Source organism: Protopterus annectens, chromosome 1.part0 (assembly GCF_019279795.1).
Source record: "Protopterus annectens isolate FY-2018-M chromosome 1.part0, PAN1.0, whole genome shotgun sequence".
Classification (NCBI taxonomy): Eukaryota; Metazoa; Chordata; order Ceratodontiformes; family Protopteridae; genus Protopterus; species Protopterus annectens.
The window spans coordinates 1,279,849,937-1,279,870,494 of record NC_056725.1 but is presented as its reverse complement, the minus strand read 5'-3'; the positions used below and the strand labels follow the sequence as shown (position 1 = coordinate 1,279,870,494).

At 38.6% G+C, this 20,558-nt stretch overlaps 1 protein-coding gene across 1 annotated transcript in view; it reads left to right on the top strand.

Moving 5' to 3' along the window:
* Positions 1 to 20,009, top strand: part of LOC122801124 (gastrin-releasing peptide-like) — a 110,734-nt gene extending 90,725 nt beyond the window's left edge. The window contains exon 3 of the mRNA XM_044070694.1: positions 19,792 to 20,009. Within this exon, the coding sequence (XP_043926629.1) occupies positions 19,792 to 19,835 (44 nt within the window). The 3' untranslated portion in view covers positions 19,836 to 20,009. The remainder of the gene's footprint in view (positions 1 to 19,791) is intronic.
* The last annotated feature ends 549 nt before the right edge of the window (positions 20,010 to 20,558 follow it).

Genomic DNA, 20,558 nt, shown 5'->3' with positions numbered 1-20,558 from the left:
AAGGTACAGGGTTTGATTCTGACATCTTATTACTGTCTAAGTTTGTAAAGGTCTGCAGACAAATAGTCTAGTATTTATTTATGAACCTAAACTATGATTCCCAGTCTTTCTATAGATTAGAATGCTGTATATCAATCTTAAAGTGCATGTATGTTGCACATACATCAATAGAGTGGAAATTATATATATGTTCTGTCAATATTTTATATACGGGTTACAGGCTGCATATGCACCTGCATATATTCGATATAAAACATTCATTCTCCAAAAGGATCTCCAAGTATAATTTCACGTAAGTATACCCGTACAATTATAAACCACATTCTGCTGTGTCTAATACTAGACTTTTTCTAATTACTTTAGTCTATCAGGTCATTTTCCCTTCCCACATTTCCATGCACGCAGTAGAAAATTCCTTCTTGCTTAATTTTATCCATGTTGCAAGAATTTTCAAATCAGTGAGGGCAATTTCAAAATTCATGTCTAACTTTTCTCTTAGTTACACTGAGGAAAAGGATGGAGGGATTCCTAACACTCTTCTAAAAATCTTACACAGTAAGGAAAGTATATACCTGCCTTAGCAGTCTTCTAGAGTTCTGCTGGTGAGAGTGGCTATAACCTGGCTTTTAAAGCCTTTACCACAGGTACAAGTGACATTCAACCACGACTTGTATCAATTCTCAAAGAGCAGTTCTGACATAATCTCTACATGTCTTTCAGGTAACTAAAGATACGTCTGTTCAGGGAAGGTTTTGTGTGTGTGTGTGTGTGTGTGTGTGTGTGTGTGTGTGTGTGTGTGTGTGTGTGTGTGTGTGTGTGTCTATGTATGTTATTAAGGTATACCTTCTGTGTGTGCATTAGTGCACTGCCTTTTTCTGGCCTTGCATAATGGTGTATCTTAATAGTTGGTATATATAATTAAGCAGGGGGTGCATGGGGGGCTTGTCCTCTGCAAGAAAGTATTTTTTGGTTTGATTCAAATCTTTGTTATTCAAAGTATTATTTGAATCTTTGTGATTCAAACTATTATAGTGTATGTCTTATTGTTCAAATATCTATAATGTACTCAAATCAATACATTTCTAACATTTGCCTCTATGTGTGCATGTATGAATGTCTGAATGTTCATTAAATCTGTAACAAAGTCTTTGTTAAAAAAAGGGCAAGATGTTCAAGTCCCCTAACTTATAAATAAATAAATAAATTGAACACTTATATAATGCTTGTTTTAGGAAGACAACGTAGGACTACTCTATATGTACGTGTATATATATGGGTCTATTGTCTGCCATCAGATGGCCTAACTATCGAATGGCTGAACATTGAACAATAAGTATTAAAAGTTCACTCAGCAAACTTTAATTTTATCGACAGGGTAAGTAATTACTTGTTCCCGTCTCCCATACAAAGGGTTTCAAACCCCTTTTCTCCACTGTAGTGTGGTCTTGGAGTTGGTATATATGGTAGGGGGGGTGGGGGAGTGAAGCCCCCACCTTAGTGGGTTTGAAACACTTCTGCCTGTGAGATGGGGAAGTTTTGGACAAGTAGTTACTTACCATGTCAATGAAATGAAAGTTCAGTGAGTGAACTTTCGATGCTTATGGTTCAATGTTCAGCCATTCAATGGTTAGCCCATTCCATGGCCAAACACAGACCAATATATATAAGTTATGGAGGGCAACTTATGCCTTGCTACAGAAGAAATGTGGATCAAGGAAACATTTAAGAGCACACAGTAACAACCCAGCATGCCATTTATTTTGACTGGTCTAGCATTCCAAGTATTTATGTCTTTATTTTAATATATGTCACTTATGTGGGGATCAGAGACCTAGGATTTTATGACAGAGACAGAGGTCTGAATAGGTGAGATATCTATGAATTAGACTAGTCAAGATAGGGTCAGGACAGACAATGATAACTGTCAGACAAACTGTCAGACAGAGAGGGAGGGGAGCATATTTGTTACAACCGGTTTACTATCAAAAGGACGAAAATCACGTCCGTGAATGGTGATTTCCGTGACAAATAATGGCGACTCATGAATATGAAGGAGGTTGTATGATCAACGCAGAAACGTCAACAAATTCTGTTGACCTTAAGATGGAAATCTCCCACTGAAATACATGCTGAAACTCCCTGCCCATGTATGTCCTTTTAAACTGACGTACAAATGAACGTCGACATTCTGAGTGTCGCTCCTACCATGGTCGAGGAGGTGGCTGTCGAGCATGTTACTGTTGACCATTTGATCGTAAACTATTACAACTCAAGCCTTTAGATGAGGACTAAAGTAGGGACAAAATAGTTCAGAAGGAAAGACAGCTATCAGGTTGAAAGAAAGAACTTAAGGAAGCTCAGTAATATATAAGCTTCAGTGAAAGAAATTTGTTAAGACAGGATAGCAGTGAGGGAGGGAGAGAGAGAGACAGAGAGAGCAAAAGAGGAACAGAGAAAGGCAAAGGAAGAGGCTGTACTGGAAAAGGAAGAGTGGTGAGAAAAATGCTATATGTAAGCTGCTACTGAAGCCTATCTGGGTTAGAAAAATGAAAACGCAAAAAGACTTGAAATCGCTGTGCAGGAGGAGTAAAAATATATATTTATATGGGGTGCTTTGGAAGGATATGTCTGAAAGGAAGATACTTTATTTGCAATGCAGCTTTTAAAAAAAACATTGTTTGTTAGAAACACAGCCACAATACAAGGCAAGTGGGCATGGAGGGGGCATAAGATGCCTAACCATATATACCTTTAAGTAGATACACTCTTAAAGTTTATGCCAACTTTTTCAAGCACTAAATATGCTTACCGTCCATGTTGAGCAGGGGTGTACATGAAAACCTTGATCTAAATTTGTGTCAACCCACTGAATCATCAAGACTAGCCTTAAAGGTGGCCAGCATAATACTATGACCCGCAGTAGTAACTTTGCTGATAGGTTTAGAATATGTTCAGTTATGGATATATCCCTCCAGTAAGTCTTGTTTATTAGCTGGTGAAGATTTAGGTCCCCAATGCAGGTGTTTGTAGAGCTGCTGGCTTTGCAAAGAAATAAAGGGTCAAACAGGACTGGATCTTTCATGTCTCAAAAAGTGGGACCCTCGTTACCTCAGAGTTGCTAGTAGGTTACTAAGTATAAGGACAGTAGTGTTAATCTAACAGGATAACTGAATGATTTAAGGTCTTAAATTTTCATCATTAGAAATCTTTGGAGCCTTTCCAGTTGACTGATATGTTTAGACTTATACATACCAAAGGGAGAACTGTATTCATTGATGGATCTGATAAGGGAAGAGATCAATTGCAGGACGAATTCCTTGGATCTTGAGGATATTCCCATTGAAATTAACCATGACAGATAGAAAAATGTTCCCATTTATGGAGGAAAAATGATGTCTGAGAGAGAGAAAGTTGTCAGTGTAAGTAACCAGGTTTCTTATGACCATATCTGTCTGAAAAGAGGATTACTATTTATAATATATGGGGTAGGATCAGCTTTTTTGATGAATGCTACAATGCTGCACATTTTTTGGATTTAGCTTGAGACCATTTTTGGTGCAGTAGGTAGATGCATATTCCAGCCCTTCCCGGAGCTATTTAGTATTCATCAGCAGCAGACTTGGCTAAACATACATCTTGGATATTGGCTTGGATATCTGCAAAATAAGTGCCAAAATGGAGGGGGGGCAGCATGGATCCCTATGATACCCCACTAGTTACACTTTTATGTTCATAGAGGGTATCAGTAACTTTTATAACTTGAGATCTGTTGGATATCCAATTTACAATCAAATAAGCAATGAAGGAGTTTACATTAAATGTGTCTAATTTTCAATAATATCTGTATGGGGCATAACATCAAAAGCCTTGGCCAGGATAATACTAGCAACATGTACGTAAAGACAAAACCAACCTGACTGGGCTCTAGATTAGCACATAAATCATTTCTTCTGATACATTCTGACTTTACGTATAAGCCTGGTCACCCGGATGAGCCTGTAATTACATAGGTCTATAAGGGGCCACCCTTGTGAAAGGGAGTCAGAGGAGCTATTCTTCGGGCATTAGGCACAAACCTTGTGGATAAGCTGAGGTTGCACAATGTGAGTAGAGGCTTGGATAGTGCATGTTTAGCTCTAAGGTGAATTCAGCCTAGTATGGCATCTGGTACTATGGAAATATAATTTTTAGCTTTTCTCAGGGATTCCAACCCTAGTCCCAAAGTGAAGGAAGTTAAATTTTCAGGGATAGTGGGGACAACAATTTGGGTAGGTGGAGTAAAGTTAGCATTACATTTGTCTGCTAATATATTGGTTATATTCCTGAGATCAGAGTGTGTCATATTATTATAGACGAGCTCAGTAAACTGTTGGACATAATTAACTATTTTTTAACATAACTAAAGAAAGATATGTAGTTTCCTTTGGTATCTGTAGTAACAGTGCTGTTAAGTTCCTTGCAGGCATGTTTTAGTGAGGTCTTGTGGCCATAGGATAGGATTTCTCACATTTTTTCATTGTTTTCCTATTTTGATATACAGTTTATTAATATGGGAATTCCACTACAGAAATGTATTCCTGAATTAAACATTGACTTTTCTTTACAGCAGGTTAGGTGCAGGTAAAAGTTAGAGGTGAATGCAGCAACCCTCTCAGCTAGGTCCATTATGGAGGATTTGAGGGGAATTTTGCCTATGTCTTCTAGAAGCTGAAGTGGGTTGCCCTGGATATGTCCCTGAATATAACTTCATTTTGTAGTGGTAGGGTGGTACCATTAGGTCAGACAGAGAAGAAGACTGATTTGAGGTCATATTTAACCAAGGATAAGGACATGTGGGGTTGGGTACAGGAGGAAGCTTGAGTGGTAATGACCAGGTCAAGGATATTAGAGCTTTTCATACCTCTCAACCTCTCAGCACAATAGATCTGGACAAAAGGCCCCAAAATAGGGACATTTTTAAATACTGCACTTATAAGTTTAAAAAGTTAATAGAATAAAATGTTTTGTATGAGCATATGTTTTCTAATGGGTATGAAGTCTGAAATACAAATGTCTCTTGCCATTTTGTGACTTCAGTCCTCAATAATTTGTCACAAGACCAAAAACTTTATGAGGAACAAACCAAAAATGAGGCACAAATCTGGGCATTCTGCATAAATCTAGACAATTGCAAGGTATGGAGCCTCTAGACTGTAGCTTTATAATTTGCTGCAGTGCTTTGGTATTCACAAAGTCTAGGAAAAGATGAGCAGTCAATGCTTGAGTAATTGAAGTCCACAAGAAAGTATTTGGTTTAATATTCAACCCCTTGGTGGTATTAAGGCAATTTCCATGATCTTTAGTGGACATTGATGTGCTCTGGAGGTAGCAGTTAAGTAATTGTTGAAGTTGATAGGGGCGATTTGGATCTCTTCGAGGTAAGTTCATGGGTAATCTGACAAAAGGTGATGGTGTTCTGAGAAACATTGGTAAACCCCCATACTTACACAAGGACATGAAAATGTGATTGGCACCAAACACTATTACATAAAGAGGGGGTGCTATCTTTGCAATGAAACAATGTCTCAGTAGCTACACATATAGGAATATATTTGAGATGAAAGAGAATCTCAAGTTCTGGAATCTTTCTATTTATACTTCTAGTGTTGGGTAGTGTCACCGTGATGTTGCCCAAATTTGAGTTTGAGTTTGCTATGTTGGAAAGCTCAGTAAGAGGACTTTGTCTAAAAAAACACTACGGTTGCAACAAAAGCTTTAGAATCCAGAGAGGAAGTACATTTACAGAAAGGCTGGTTAGTAGAATACATGAGACACTTAGGGAGTTTAGTGTAAAAATAAGTGGAAAAGATTAGAGAAGAGTTTTAGAAAAGGAGTTGACCCAAATACATGGCAGAGTATTTGCTTAATACCTAGATATGTTATTTAGAATATTTGCATGGAAGTGCCATCACGAGTATTTTTATAGTCAGAAATTGAAGAAGATATTCTGGAATGCAAATGGTCAGTGGTGGATGTGTGAGCAAGGTGTGCTAGTAAAGTGGAAACATATTTTTGTCTTGTTTGTGCATAGCAGTATTCAAGGATGGATTGACACACTAAATTATTTAATTTGTTATAAAAGGACATACATTTTCAAGATCCAAATATACCTATTCATTTTATTCCTGTACAGAGTCAAATGTAGAATTAGTTCTGTGGTAAGTATATGAGTGGCAAGGAAAGACTTCATGTGGAGGGGAGCCTGCTTCTTCAGGAGTAGCAATTATGATCCATTAAAATAATGGAACAAATGTGAAAAAGATATTAAAAGAGGCTTAGATAGAAAATCCAGAACCGCATTTTTTAATTTAAATTCATTGGAAAAGGAAGCTTTGAATTAATTAAAAAAATGTAGAAATGTTAGGTTCATGAAGGCAGATAAAGGGGGCAGGCTAGTTTTGAGGAGCACAGATTCATACATTCGTACTACTGAAGGAATGTTACATAATGTAGATGAATATGACAAAGCCACAGTTAGTGATATTCATAACAGGTACAGGTATAGCCACACGTTTATTTGAATTATTGATTAACTGAAACATCGACAATGATTTATATGAATTCATGCATATTAAAAATCCTAAAATCAGTGTCCTTTTTGGCATACCCAACATTCACAAAAACATGACACAACTCCCCTTTAGGCCTATAATATCGGCCCCTAATAGTAGTATAGAAGGTATTTCCTTATTTTTAGACAGTGTTTTGAACTCAGTCACACAATTACCATCTTTTATATAAGATTCTTGGGATGTTTTACAAAGTACACATAAATTCCACAAGGAAAACCAATCTCATAAACAGAAGAATTATTTATTGGTCACGGTTGACATCCTTATTTACATGTATTCAAAAAGATGATGGCATTGAATGTGTGAGACAATTTCTAAATATGTTTACAGACATCAATTTTCATAAATCAACATTCTTGAATGGTTATTTGCATTTCAGAAGCAATCATCCCAAATTTATTAAGAACAACATACCTAGAGGCCAGTTCATCAGGGCCACTAGAATGATTAGTAAAGACAATGAATCTGAAAAAGAAATTCTCTTTATTAAGTCCTTATTTTTAGCTAAAGGCTGTAGTGCAGACCATCTAGACAGAATAACTACAGAAATTAGAAGTAAAAGAAAATAATGTTTGCACGCATTTTAGTTTCTGGTTACATCAGTGAAAAAGACACAGCTACTTTAAATGGCTCTGTCAGGAATATCAACCAATCAACAAGAATTACAGATATTAACCCTATTTGGAGTTGTATATCCATGTCAGTAGACAGTTCCAATTTAAAAAATGTTATTACTGACAACTGGAAATTTAATTGCCGGAAACAGCGATTTAAGTAAAGTGGTTGGTTCTCAACCATTTTTTGTTTACAAGAATAACACCAGTTTCAAGCAGATACTGCAAAAGGACAGTACAAAAACATTAGGTTCTAATACACAAAAAAGTTTTGGTACATTTAAATGCAGCTGCTATGCATCCTGTAGATATATTTATGATGGACCTACCTCTTATTTACTTTTGAACATTTGAAAAATACTATCAAAGTATCAGGCAGATTTAACTGTCTTACCAGAGGAATTGTTTATGTCAACAAATGTTCTGGCTATGAATAAATTTATGTTGGTATGACAACCAGAAGCCTTGGCAAAATAATTAAAGAACACAATTATTCTATTAAAATTAAGGATGACAATAATGCTCTTTTTAAACATTCTGTTACATGTATTAAATATAAAAAACTTTTGTTTGCAATTTTAGAGGAAGTGGTATTAGATATGAGAGGCAGTGATTACAAAAATAGTGTTGAGTATTGAGAAACTGAATGGCAGATAAGGCTGCCTGCAGATCAGTTTCCCGGACTTAATGAAACAGTGAACATCAAGTGTTTTTTAAAAGATAGAAGACGAGTGATTAATTAATTAATTTATTAAATGTGTCGATTGTTTCTTTTATTTCACTGCATTAAGATTTAGAGTTATAGAAGAAACTTTTTAGCAAAACTGTATTCTGATGAAGTCCACGGACAAAATCAGAGAATAAACCGTTTTTATGCTAAAGCTCAGTGTCGTTTTTGACTGCCATTCAGCCAGTGGTTTGGTTTTATTTCAGCTTGAGTATTCTTTAAGACTTGCCACTTTGATATCCAGCTTTTTCCTTATTTGACGTGATAGAAATAGAACTAGATGGAGTCTGGATTTGGGACTCTAGGAATGTTTTTTCTTTTCCAATATATATGCACCTCAGGAAATGAAGCTTCAACTAATATTTTTCATGTTGTGATAAGGATCTAAACCAAGGGATAAAAAGGTAACACAAACCATTCACTAAAAACTTCAAGAAAGGCCCAGCTATGCTAGAGTCTTCAATGTGTAAACCTCCTGTAGTAAAGGACCATTAGTTATATGCAAATGATTCCTTAAAGACATGTCAATGCTTCAGCTACATGGCTTCTGAATGTTGATGACTTTTCATTTTTTACTTTTTTAAGTTGGTACTGGTACATTTGTGCCAATAACGCCAAATTCTACTAGCTGTAGACATGCTGTGTTTCACCATTTTTTTTGTTCGTCAGTACGGCATAAGTGGATCATTTGGCTATACTTTGGAAACACATGGCTCAAGGCCAAGCCTGATGTCCATAAAACATGTCACATAGACACATTATTTGAGACACACTGTTTTGTGTGGGGACTTCAATATGGCAGGTAGGGTTGAGGAGAATAAAGACAATGTGGATGTTCTCTGTTTAAGTTATAAGTATATTTAGTCGCTATGTTTATATGGAAGACTTGCAAGGTAGCTATTTAGCTTAGAAGGTTCAGTGAATTCTGCCTTAATGTTAGTTTTACAGTAGAAAGGACCCATAAATCATGTTAGCAAAATTGAAATCCTGTAGAGTTCATGTCATGATATGACTGTGAATTAGTCACTGCTCATGTATATTCAAAGTCTAAAAAAATGAGGGGCCCTCAGGGGGAGTGGAAAATTTTATCAGATACTGGTCTTAAAAAAAATCAAGATTTATGGATAATTTGGCATCTGGTGTTTTAAAACAAATAATGATATTAGTTTCTGATGCCAGGCATAATGATAAGTCATCCTTTATTTACTTTAGGAAACTAACAAAGAACATCCAATAGTATTCTGAATGTATCCAAAATGGCACCACCCACACATACCCAGTAGACCCAGCATGTAAACTACCAGACAAATTTAGGCAAACTTTACCCATAAAACAACTATCTTAATACCACAAACTCCTTGCTACAGTTAGGAACCATTATAAGGCAAACTTTCTATTATTAAATGATTACTTGGCAAAATTTCAAGCCTCACCAAATCCTGAGCACATAGCTGCCTATGCTGAATTATTCACAGAAACTCTGTATAATCATGTTAATAAAAGCCTTGAGTCAGCTGTGCCCACCAGAAATAAGTTCAGAACAAACTCAAAAACAAGCCACCTTGGTGGCATCCTAACATAAATAGGTTGTAGAACAAAATAAAAAAATCATGGCTAAAGTTAGGAAATCCAATGCCAACAGGATTAAAAACTCCCTCATCCATCTAAAACAGCTCAGAGGGCAACTCAAGTCTACCAAAGCCAAATTTGAGTTAAGAATAGCCTCCCAGGTCAAGGACAGCCATAAGGCTTTCTTTAGCTATGTGTGCAACCTCAAAGGGAGTGCACATCAATGTGCAAAACTAATAGTAAATACAGCCACCAACATGTAGAAAGAAGATATGACAAACCTACTGGCCAACAAATTCAGCTTCAGTTTAATACCCCTACCTTACCAACCACCCCTCAAGAAATACCATCAAACACAACCACACAACTATCATCAGACAGCAAATTATAAATGCACTCTCCAAGACCAAGAACACCACATCAGTTGGCCTTGGTAATGTCCCAGGATGCCTTCTAAATAGCAAGAAACAGAACTTATCAGAACCACTGGAGTCAGTTTTTAACCCTAGCTTCCAGTCAGGCTTTGTTCCATATGAATGGAGAACTGCAATGGTCATCGCTCTGCACAAAGGTAAGCCATCTACAGATCCTGGAAACTATAGACCTATAAGATTTGACTAATCTCATATGCAAAGTCATGGAAAGAATTATCATGGAAATGAAAAATAATGACACAGGAAACCTTCATACACTGGATCCAACCCAGTTTAGTTTAGTCAAGGGAAGATCAGGCTTACTCAATCTAGTAGACTTCTTGGAAAATGTTACCAAGGCAATGGATGAGGGAAAAATAGTGTATTCTGCCTAGCTTGATCTGGCCAAGGCATTTGACACAGTTCCCCATTCTGGCATTGTAAACAAACTCACAGAATTAGGGATTAACCCCTACGTTACATGCTGAATAGCCAATTTGCTCTCAGAAAATACCCAAGATGATAGGATAGGGAGTCCATCTCCACAAAGAGACTGGTCACTAGTTGAGTCCATCAGGGTTCTGTGCTTGGTCCAGAGCTTCTTGGCAACTACTTCTCAGAAGTCAGGGTCAGTATTAACAGCCTATGGCTGACCAAATTTGCTGATGATTGCAAACTCGGAGCAGTCATAAACCCCCCTCAAGACACTAATATCCCCCAGGAAGGGTTAACACAGACAAAGAACTGATACCAGAACCATGGTTTAAAACTTAATGCAAGAAGTGCATAATAGTTCCCTTTGAAAAGTTGGCTAGAATAGTAAACTACCTCACTGAGAACTCACCTCAACAGTAGTCAGGGATTTTGGGACTTTTGTAGACAGTAACCTAGCTTTCAACAAATATGTTTCTAATGTAGTAAGGAAATCTTTATATGCTGCTCAACGTATAAACAAAGTTATGGCATCTGGGTCCAAGGAAATTATCATTCTATTGGATTCAGCCGTCAGCAGACCCATCACTGAGTACAGTGCCCCCTTCAATATCTACCTGACAATGCACAACTGGAACATCTATAGAGGTTCCTCACAAAAAGAATACAGGGAGCAAACAACATGTCTTATGAGGATTGCCTCAAAGGCCTAGCCTTATATTCTGTCTCTTAAGGATTGTTAAGGGGAGATCTAAGCCTGGCATAAAAGGCATCCTTGGATCTCACTCTGATGGACATCTTGCATAGCCGTAAATCAAACAGCATCAGAACTATCAAATCCAGAGACTTAAACTTTGCCTGTGACATAAATAGGACTTGTTGAAGGAGCAGGTATGTTTCTCAGAGAACACCCCTTTTCTGGAACAGGCTTCCCATCTGGGTGAAGCAGAGCTCTTCCCTAACCCTATTCAAGCATAAACCTGACCAGTGGAAGGAATATCAGAATTTCACCCCTGGTCTGGCACCTATGTCTCTAATGGACAGAGGCAGCCTGTAAATGCTGGATCAACCATGCTCTAGCTTACATATTACCATCAAAATATACCTCTAAAAATAACCTCGAGGGCACCAAAAAAAATGTCCTGGATACATTTGAATAGCTTGGCTAGGCTTGTGAGGTCATTGTGGCCAAAAGGTAGGCTATCCTCCCTTGCTATGCCATAGGTGACATTTTGAAAGGGGGGGTAGGGTGGGGGAGTTTGAAGCAGATGAAAATCAGACAAAATGGATCTAAAGTTATGGCACGTTCATAACTTTCATATCTAATTCTGTCTATTTTTGTCCATTCAAACACGCAGGACAGAATCCCAAGCTGTCAAACTGGGTGATATCAGGGAAGGACATTTCTGGTGGAAACAAAGGATGAAAGTGATCTTGAAAGTGCATCCAACTTACAGTGAGACACAAAGGTGTGTACAATTGCCCATGTGGCTGCTTCATAGATACCATCAATGGACAAATCTCTACTAATAGCTGTCGAAGTAGAAACTGCTTTTGGTTTATTTCATAAAGGCAAATTTTTCTTATGATATACAAAAGAAAATGCAATCTGAGAGCCATCTGGATAAGGTTACTTTAGAAACTGCCTTTCCCAATTTTGTCTTTTCAAAGGAAATGAATACTTGATCATCCTTTCTGAAATCTTTTGTCCTGTGAATACAGAATCTGAGTTGTCAGTGAAAGAAGACAGGAAGATGTATAGACAGTTTTAAATTAGCATTGAATGCCACTTTAGGAATAAAGGATGTGTTAGTTCTAAGGGATACCCAATCTTTGTGAAAAAACAGATAAGGGTGCTTTGATGAGATGGCTTGTAATTCTGAGCTCCATCTGGCTGATGTTACTGCAACTAAGAAAAAAGTTTTCCCTGTAAGAAATGTTAAATCTACTGTTCTAGTGGGTTCATAGTGATCCTGTGTTAAAGCTTGTAAAAGAATGGTGATATTCCATGGGATGCTGGGTCTCTAATGGGAGGACTCACTAGAAATGTTACCTTTGAAGAAGGCTTTTGAGATCTAGAGAGATGCAGTCAACATATCATTGCATCCAACATGAAAACTGGAAATAGCCACCAACTGAACCTTAACAGTTGCAAAACTGGAGCCTTTCTCAAAAGGATCAGACAAAAAATTAATTATGGAAGGAACTGGAGGAGGCCACATTGAAAATGTCTTCCATTTATTGTGTTAAACTTTCTCAGTCTATGATTTCTTTGGAGCAGAAAGTATACTGACTACTGCAGGGGGAAGCCTGGTATCTCTGGCTATGGTTAAACTGAAGGAACCATTCAGTTAATTTCATGGAATTGTGATCTGGAGAAGGCAGTCTAAATGGGTGAGTTAATAGATCTGGATAATGATCCAACATCCATACAGGATGTACTGGAAGGAGCCATAGTTAGGGGAACCATGTTTGTTGGGGCCAAAAGGGATCAATGAGGATCATCGTGGCCTTGCAGTGCCTTGTTTTCTGTATGAATTTGCTCGTGAGGTGAAGGGAGAAAAGCATACAGGAAACCCAGGAGCCAGCTGTGAACCACAGCATCCCTCTGTGACTCTCCCTGTGGGGAGATCAGGGCAAAAACCTGCTGCATTTGTTGTTTAGACAAAAGGCAATGAGGTCGGAGCAAGGTGGGCTCCAGTGATTGAAAATTGTGTAACTATAGGATTGAGAGAGGTTGTAGCAAAGCTGGCCATAGTGTTTGAAAACTGTGTTACTGTAGGACTGAGGGACCACTTATAAGGCATCAGCAATGTCCTCCTCATTTTGTCCGCAAGTACACTGGAGGTCCCCAGCATGGCCATTACTATCAGAAAACATTGTGATGACCTCACCCATTGCCAAACTCTCATGGCTTTTCTACAAAACAAATAAAAATTGGTTCCTCCTTGATTGTTGGTGTACCATGCAACAGTCATATCGTCTGTCTATATGGATCTCACACTCTTGGGGAGTAGGTCCTGAAATGCCTGCAGTGCCAGAATGACTGATCTCAGCTCCAAGACACTGATGTGAAGATTGGTCTTTGATGCTGACCATGTATCTTGGATATCATCCTGTCAAAATGCCCCTACCCCCACCCCAGAAGGGAGGCATCTATGGTCACTGTTGCAATTGGCAAACCCATCTGGAAATGATGCATAGCCCTTGGTTACAGAAGGGAATGTTATCCACCAAGCAATGTGATTTTTGCAGACCTACATAATTCAAAGTTTTGCATGAAGAGGGTGAATGTACTGAGACTAGTGTACTTCTAAAGTCCATTGCAGCACTCTCATGAAAACTCTTTCTAAAGGAATCATTAAAATCGTGGATGCCATGAGACCCAAGGGACATAGGATTAACCTCACTGGTGGTTTTGGGTGGTGTAGAACCTGAAGAGCTGTTAGAAAAAATGACTAAACCCTGGACTGGGGAAGGATAACTATTTGAAGTTTGGTGTTTATGTGGCATCCTGTGAACTATACAGTCTGAGTTGGAGTCAGTTGACATTTTGGAATGTTTATTGAGATTCCTGAGTTCAAAAGCAACTAGAGTACATGGTCCCAGTACATGAGTAGAAGATGCCTGCTGAGAGCAGTGAGGATCCAATCATCCAGAAAAGGGAAGACTTGAATCTACAGTAGATGCAGGTGCACAGCTACTGCTGCCATGATCTTGGTGAACACCCTGGGGGCTGTGGTGAGATCAACTGGCAGCTCTCTGAATTGGAAATGATTGTCTCCCAGACAAAAGGAAAGACACCTCCTGGAGTGCTTCACTATTTTGATGTGATAGTAGGCATCCTAGAAATCTATAAAGCACATCCATTTGTCCTGCCTCAGAACAGGCAAAATGGACTGAACTGTGACCATCCAGAATTTTGTCTGTTTTACGAATTGATTTAGGTGACTGAGATCCAAAATAGGCCTTAGGTCTCCAGTTTTCTTTGCTACTAAAAAGAACCTAGAACAGACTCTGGATTCTAACTGGTCATGGGGGACCAGTTTGATTACTCTTTTAGCTTTTAAATTTCTGTGGCTGCTAAGTCCCACTGATTAGGTGGAACATTGGGGATTTTCTTCTTTTGGTTGGAGGAACAGGGAATTAAATAGTTTCTGGATGTTATCCTTAGCACCTATGAATCTGATGTTATCTTAAGGCAGGCTTGAGGGTGCAAGGAAAGATTCTCCCAACTGCCTCCAGAGTGCAGCAGTCGGGCAGCTGTTCAGTAGCGCTGAAAGTCTTACTTGGAAAATTGACCTTGAAAGCCTTGATTTTGAGGTTCGTCTCTGCCTCTTGGGTGTCATCTATTAAAATTACCTCCTCCTCTGCTATGGGGTGGTCTGCAACCTTAGGAGTCATGGAAAGTGCTCTATGATTTGTGTAACCACATCTTCTTCCCTGATCTTGGGGTCCTGGAGAATGTTGTTTGTGGGGTGAAGAAGTGTACTCCCACTGCAGACAGTCTTGCCATTTTGTTGACTCCTTGTGAGGGTATCCTTCACTTTTGGTCCAAACAAGGTGGAGTCATTGTAAGGGGTGTTAATGAAAGACAACTTAAAGCCTTTTGCGAAGTCACATAGTCGCATCCTGGCATAGCGGTGCATGATGAAGCCAGTGCCTGCTGCTCTGGTCATACCATCAGCTGCATTTGAGAGCAGACACAAGGCCACATTAGAAGAAGATCAGAAAGTGGAAAGGTTGGAGTCCACTGTTTTCTGAACATCCGCTGGCAGTAGCCCTAACAGAGACTTGGTGATCTGTTTTTCAAGTCTCCCTGAAATCTTGTTAAATGGGCAAGATAGTTTAGCAATATAAGGGTGAAAGTCACTGATGCATAGGTCCAGTTTCCAAATCTGTCCATTGTCCTAGATTCCCTATTAGGAGGATAACAGATGAACTTTCTTCTGAAAGCTCCTTCTTTGTGGCTGTTGCCACCACCATAGCATCTACTGGTGGACCTTTACTCCAATACTTCCATTCACTGGTGCTGATAAGATTATTTCGGCCTTTTTAGATACGGGATCCACCACATCAGGGTCCTTCCATGCCTGTTGAGCCATAAGATCTATAAGGAGATCAATGGGTGGTTCCACCCTGGATGATGTTGGTCTGGTACCAAAAGCCTCCGGGAATACTGATTCATCAAGTGAAGGTCTTGGGATGACCAGTCCCCTCTCTGTTGCATGTCACCAAAGGTAACATCAGTGAGAGAGAGAGCGAAGAGAGCCCTCCCCCTGAGTTGGTGAATGAAATGGTACAGCAGATACAATCTCTTAAAAGCATGTTTCAAAAGAAGAGCTGATGTCATTTATGGGTAAGGTTTTCAGACCTAGTACATCAGTAAAGTGTGTGAAGCAGTTGAACTCATCTTTTTTTTTGGCATTCTGTAAAATATAAGGAAAGGAAATGTAGTTCTAGAAGTGTCCTTGGAAGGAAAATATGTTACGTGGAAGGGAAAAGATAAGTAATATATGCTAACTGAAGATAAATTATTTTACTGAATGTGAACTTTATAGCTCTTGAAAACATATTTCAGTTGAGACTACAACAAATATTACCAGGCCCGACAGAGGAGTACTAGGTATACAGAGTACAGGGAAACGATTTCCAGTAGTGACTACAACTACTAAATATGTTCTTATGGAAACTGCAGGCAAGGAATGTACAAAAACTGTTGGTACTTACATATTATCGCAGCTAGATTTATAACCTGTTGTAATTCATAACGTGAAAGCAAAATGACTTTGTGTTAACACCAAAAGGGGTGTGTAAGCTCCTAATTAGTACTGTATCAATTTGGATCCGAACCAGGCACAGGAGTAATGGAAAAATTCCTGTTCCTGGGTAGCATCCTTTTCACAAATAAATGACTGACCACATGCAGTAATAACCTGTTTCTGCTTCATGTTTCTTCTTCCGCTTCATATGATTTTGACAGTGTCTGCTTTTTGTGCAATTATTGCATTGCAATGTTCTCTATTTTAACCATTGAATCAGACTTGACCTCTTCCTCGATGTTTTTTTTTAAACACCAGTAATCCCGTAATTGTTTACAACTGGCTGGATGGTTGCCTGGAGAAAACAGTGCAGATTCCAAACAAGTAAGTACTGCAAGTAGTTGAAACAGAAACCACAGACTGCAGACAGCACATTGAAATCATGTACAAAGTCTGTGTACTGCAAAGCATCTGGCAGTTTACAGCTGGTGTAATACAAACAGTCACAGCACTGCTCACAAAACTAAAAGTAGCAATCCTTCCAGTAGGCATGCTTTGGAGACCTCCACGCAAAAAGTACGACCCCCCCTCCCACAATATCATATTGTCGTTATCTGTAAGGTACAAGTAAATGTGAAAGTGTTATTTATTGTGTATTACTTGAAATGTATTGATGTTAAAGTACATTTATGGGGAAGCAAAACAAGAGCAGGGTACTTACTTGCAGTAGACAGACGTTGTAACATGATTTGACTGTGCTGTCTGCACTCTGTGGTTTCTGTATCAACTGCATGCGGTAGTTACGCATTTGGAATCTGGTTGCGATAATACATAAGTACCAAATTGTTTACAAGTAATGACATAACTAAATGCCTCTGGTAATAGTTTTCATGAAGGATTATGGGGTAGTTTATCATTGCTGATTCTTTAGAAGAGTGAACCAGGTAACTGGAATGCTTTTTTATAACAAAGTGATTGTGAGGTATAATAAGTTGGCTCAATGAGGGAGTTTGGACGAGTAGCAGTTTAGAACAAGGATGCACACTTATTCTGGCCTTTTCTAATTTTTTAGTGGAGTGGGTGGGAGAGCATTTTTTTTGGTATTTGGTTATGATGAATATAGTGTCTAGGGGAGTTTGACAACCCACACTCCCCTTTCCTAATATAAACATCCTACAAGGTCATACGACTTCTGGGGAATGTGGAACAAAATCAATGAGTCAGGCTTTTGATACGTTTGCTCTCAGTTAGTAGGATTGCTGCCAAAAAAGGGGTAATACGACACTATGATTAATTTACTATAAAGGTTGAAGGCTGGTTGTTGTACCTTAAAAATGTTGCTGAATCTGCATAAGTGTGTGGAGATATCCACTGAGGGAGAGAAAGTGGCTAGTCAGAGGTTTATGTTTTGCAGGTAGCATTTAAAACTGCTATGGAAGATTTATGGATTTAGGGTATGATAGGCATCTGAACTGGAGAATGCAACTGAATAAAGTACAACAGAGACCAATATGGAGCACGTATGCAGTGGGGAAAATGAAATATTTCATTACTCAAATTTAGGTTAATGTGGATTTTAAATTATGTGGGATAGATTCATATTATACTTTTAACTATAGATGTAAGTTTGTTGCACATTTTCAAGGCTGTTGGAAAATGAAATTGAAATAGGGCCAGATAGTACTTTCATATGTGGAGATGACCTAAGGTAGGCAAATGATGCCTCAACCAATATTTACAATCCACACTGCAGCATTTATTGTAGCTGTTGCTGCACACACTGAAGCTGATTAAGGAACTAGTGTATTCAGAACTGGCTGATTATTATTTTTGTTCTTTGGTGCATGCCTTAAAAATGGAAAATATGTGGAAAAGTAGCCGCTCCAGTAGTGTAGAGGGATAAAACCCAGGTGACTGACAGAGTGACAGAGAGGATGGGTGAGCCCATCCTAGGGGGAGGATGGTGTGTGGGCTGGGCACACAGCACAATAGCAACTTTCTTGTGGAGGCCTTCAAGCCAATTGCAATGTGCTCAGCCAAAGGAACAGGTCAGACTGCTGACATAGCACCATGCAGAAACGTGCAGGCTGAGTAGCACAGTCTGCCCATTGCAAATCACTAGGGATCAAGCACAGCTCGCATATCGGGGGAAAGAAGGTAGTAGAAAAAGTAGAAAAACAACTAGCTGATGGTAGGACAGCAGCATCACCCCCCCCCCCCCAACCAGGACACCCTTAGGAGCCATGCTGGCCCCATAGTCAAATTCAGTAACTGACCATGGGTACATTGGAATGGACAGTACCCCTAACACAGACATCAGGCACTGGAAAGACTATCAGAATGAATCTAGGAAAAACAGAACAAAAAAAAGAGAAAAAGAAAATGGGAGGAAAGTGAAGGATCGGGGGGCAGCAGTACTATAGATTGTGATTGGGGGGCAGCAGTACTATAGATTGTGATCGGGGAGCAGCAGTACTATAGATTGTGATCGGGGGCAGCAGTACTATAGATTGTGATCGGGGAGCAGCAGTACTATAGATTGTGATCGGGGGGCAGCAGTACTATAGATTGTGATTGGGGGGCAGCAGTACTATAGATTGTGATCGGGGAGCAGCAGTACTATAGTTTGTGATCGGGAGGCAGCAGTACTATAGATTGTGATCGGGGAGCAGCAGTACTATAGATTGTGATCGGGGAGCAGCAGTACTATAGATTGTGTAGGTGCTTCCGTGTATGGGATTTGTCAGAAAATGACTTCAGTTTGGGAGGTCTGGGACTCAGGGATAACATTTCCAGGGACTGATTCATAATAGCATCACAGAGGCATCTCTCTTCTGCCCAACTGCAAAAGGCTCAGAGGTGTCTAGCAACGTGTTAGCTGAAAGGCAGGATTTTCTTCATTGTCTGAATGTATCTCATGAGATCAAACTAAACGTAATCTTAAGTGTAACAATAAAATAACTTGTTTGCTGGATGGTTATATACTGCGTGTTGAGACACTGTGAAATTAGTTCTTTTAGAATGCTCAGGAGTTCAGGGTTTTGAAATAACTTTATAAAGCCAGGTAGCAGATCTGATCAGGGACAGGTGTTTGTGCAGAATAGCCAGAGTATGATGATAACACTCTTGATCCATTTTTTATACATGGGATATAGAAAAGGAAAATTTGGGAGCTTTTTGTACACCCAGCCACTGAGGTCCAGGTATATGATATGCAGCAATGTCGTAGTATATGCCTGATGCCATCCCTTCTACTCTGTTTTCAAAGTTGAGATAACCAAAGGTTGTTTAACTGTTAAGGGGTATGACTGATGCTGGACTAACATACTATCAAGTATTACCTTAGGCATAGCGAATTATCTACAGGTATTATAACTTTTCATCACTGGGTAGTCCTCTGTTAACCTCAGATGCAGTTATCCACTACATGAATCAGAGGTCAGCTCTCTCTTAAACCTAGTACAGAGATGGGCTACTTGAACTTTGGAAAGTTATAATACATTGCTAATATATTCAAGGAAAATGTTAAGACATATGTTCCAAATTATCACATTAGAATGCCACAGTTTGAATGACAAAAATGAGCATATAACACAACGACTATTTTATTTTCGTAATATACTTAAATCCTAAAGTGATCTTTTCATATTGTTCTTTTCCTAGACGGTGAATCATCTGATGCAAGTTTTAACAAACATGAAAGATGACAGTCCAGATTGCAATGAATATCAACATTAATAAAAGAATAAGCCAGATTTTAAGGACTCGATTTTAATCAATTTGTGGAAATAAAACTAAGCAAAATGTATGTCTTGAATTTAATTGCCTGTATAAACCACTACATTAAAATTCTCAACTAGCATGTAAGTCTTCATTCATTTAATGCACATAAAGTGAATAAAAAGCGTTCACAAGTGTAGAACTATATTTTGTAATTTAAATATTCTACTTGTTTATGACTTGACCTTTATTCTCATTTTCAATTTTATATGATTTTTTTATTTATTGTCTAGATGTTATGCAGTCCTCAAAGTTGAACATTTTTTTATCCCATTTTAAGTAATCTACAACTATTTTTTAATATGCAGCATGTTGTATCCGCAAGATCTACTATAAAAGGAAACATAAACAATCGACAACTAACGTGTGTAAATATATATATGTATATATTGCATCTTATCCCTGTACTTCATTTAGAGAAAAGTACAGTTGTGTAAGTAAACTTACCATAACAGTAGATGTTTGAATGATCATGGTTGCAGTAGCCTTAACAGTATGGGTTATATCATGCCAAGGATATAACAGCCGAACAGCTTCCAAAGCTTTAGAGTAACTTTCATGGGCCCAAACTATCAGGCAGCTTCAACTATCAGGCGGCTTGATCTTAGCTGATTAAAATATAAGTTTGGGCACAAAGCCCTTCAGAGCTT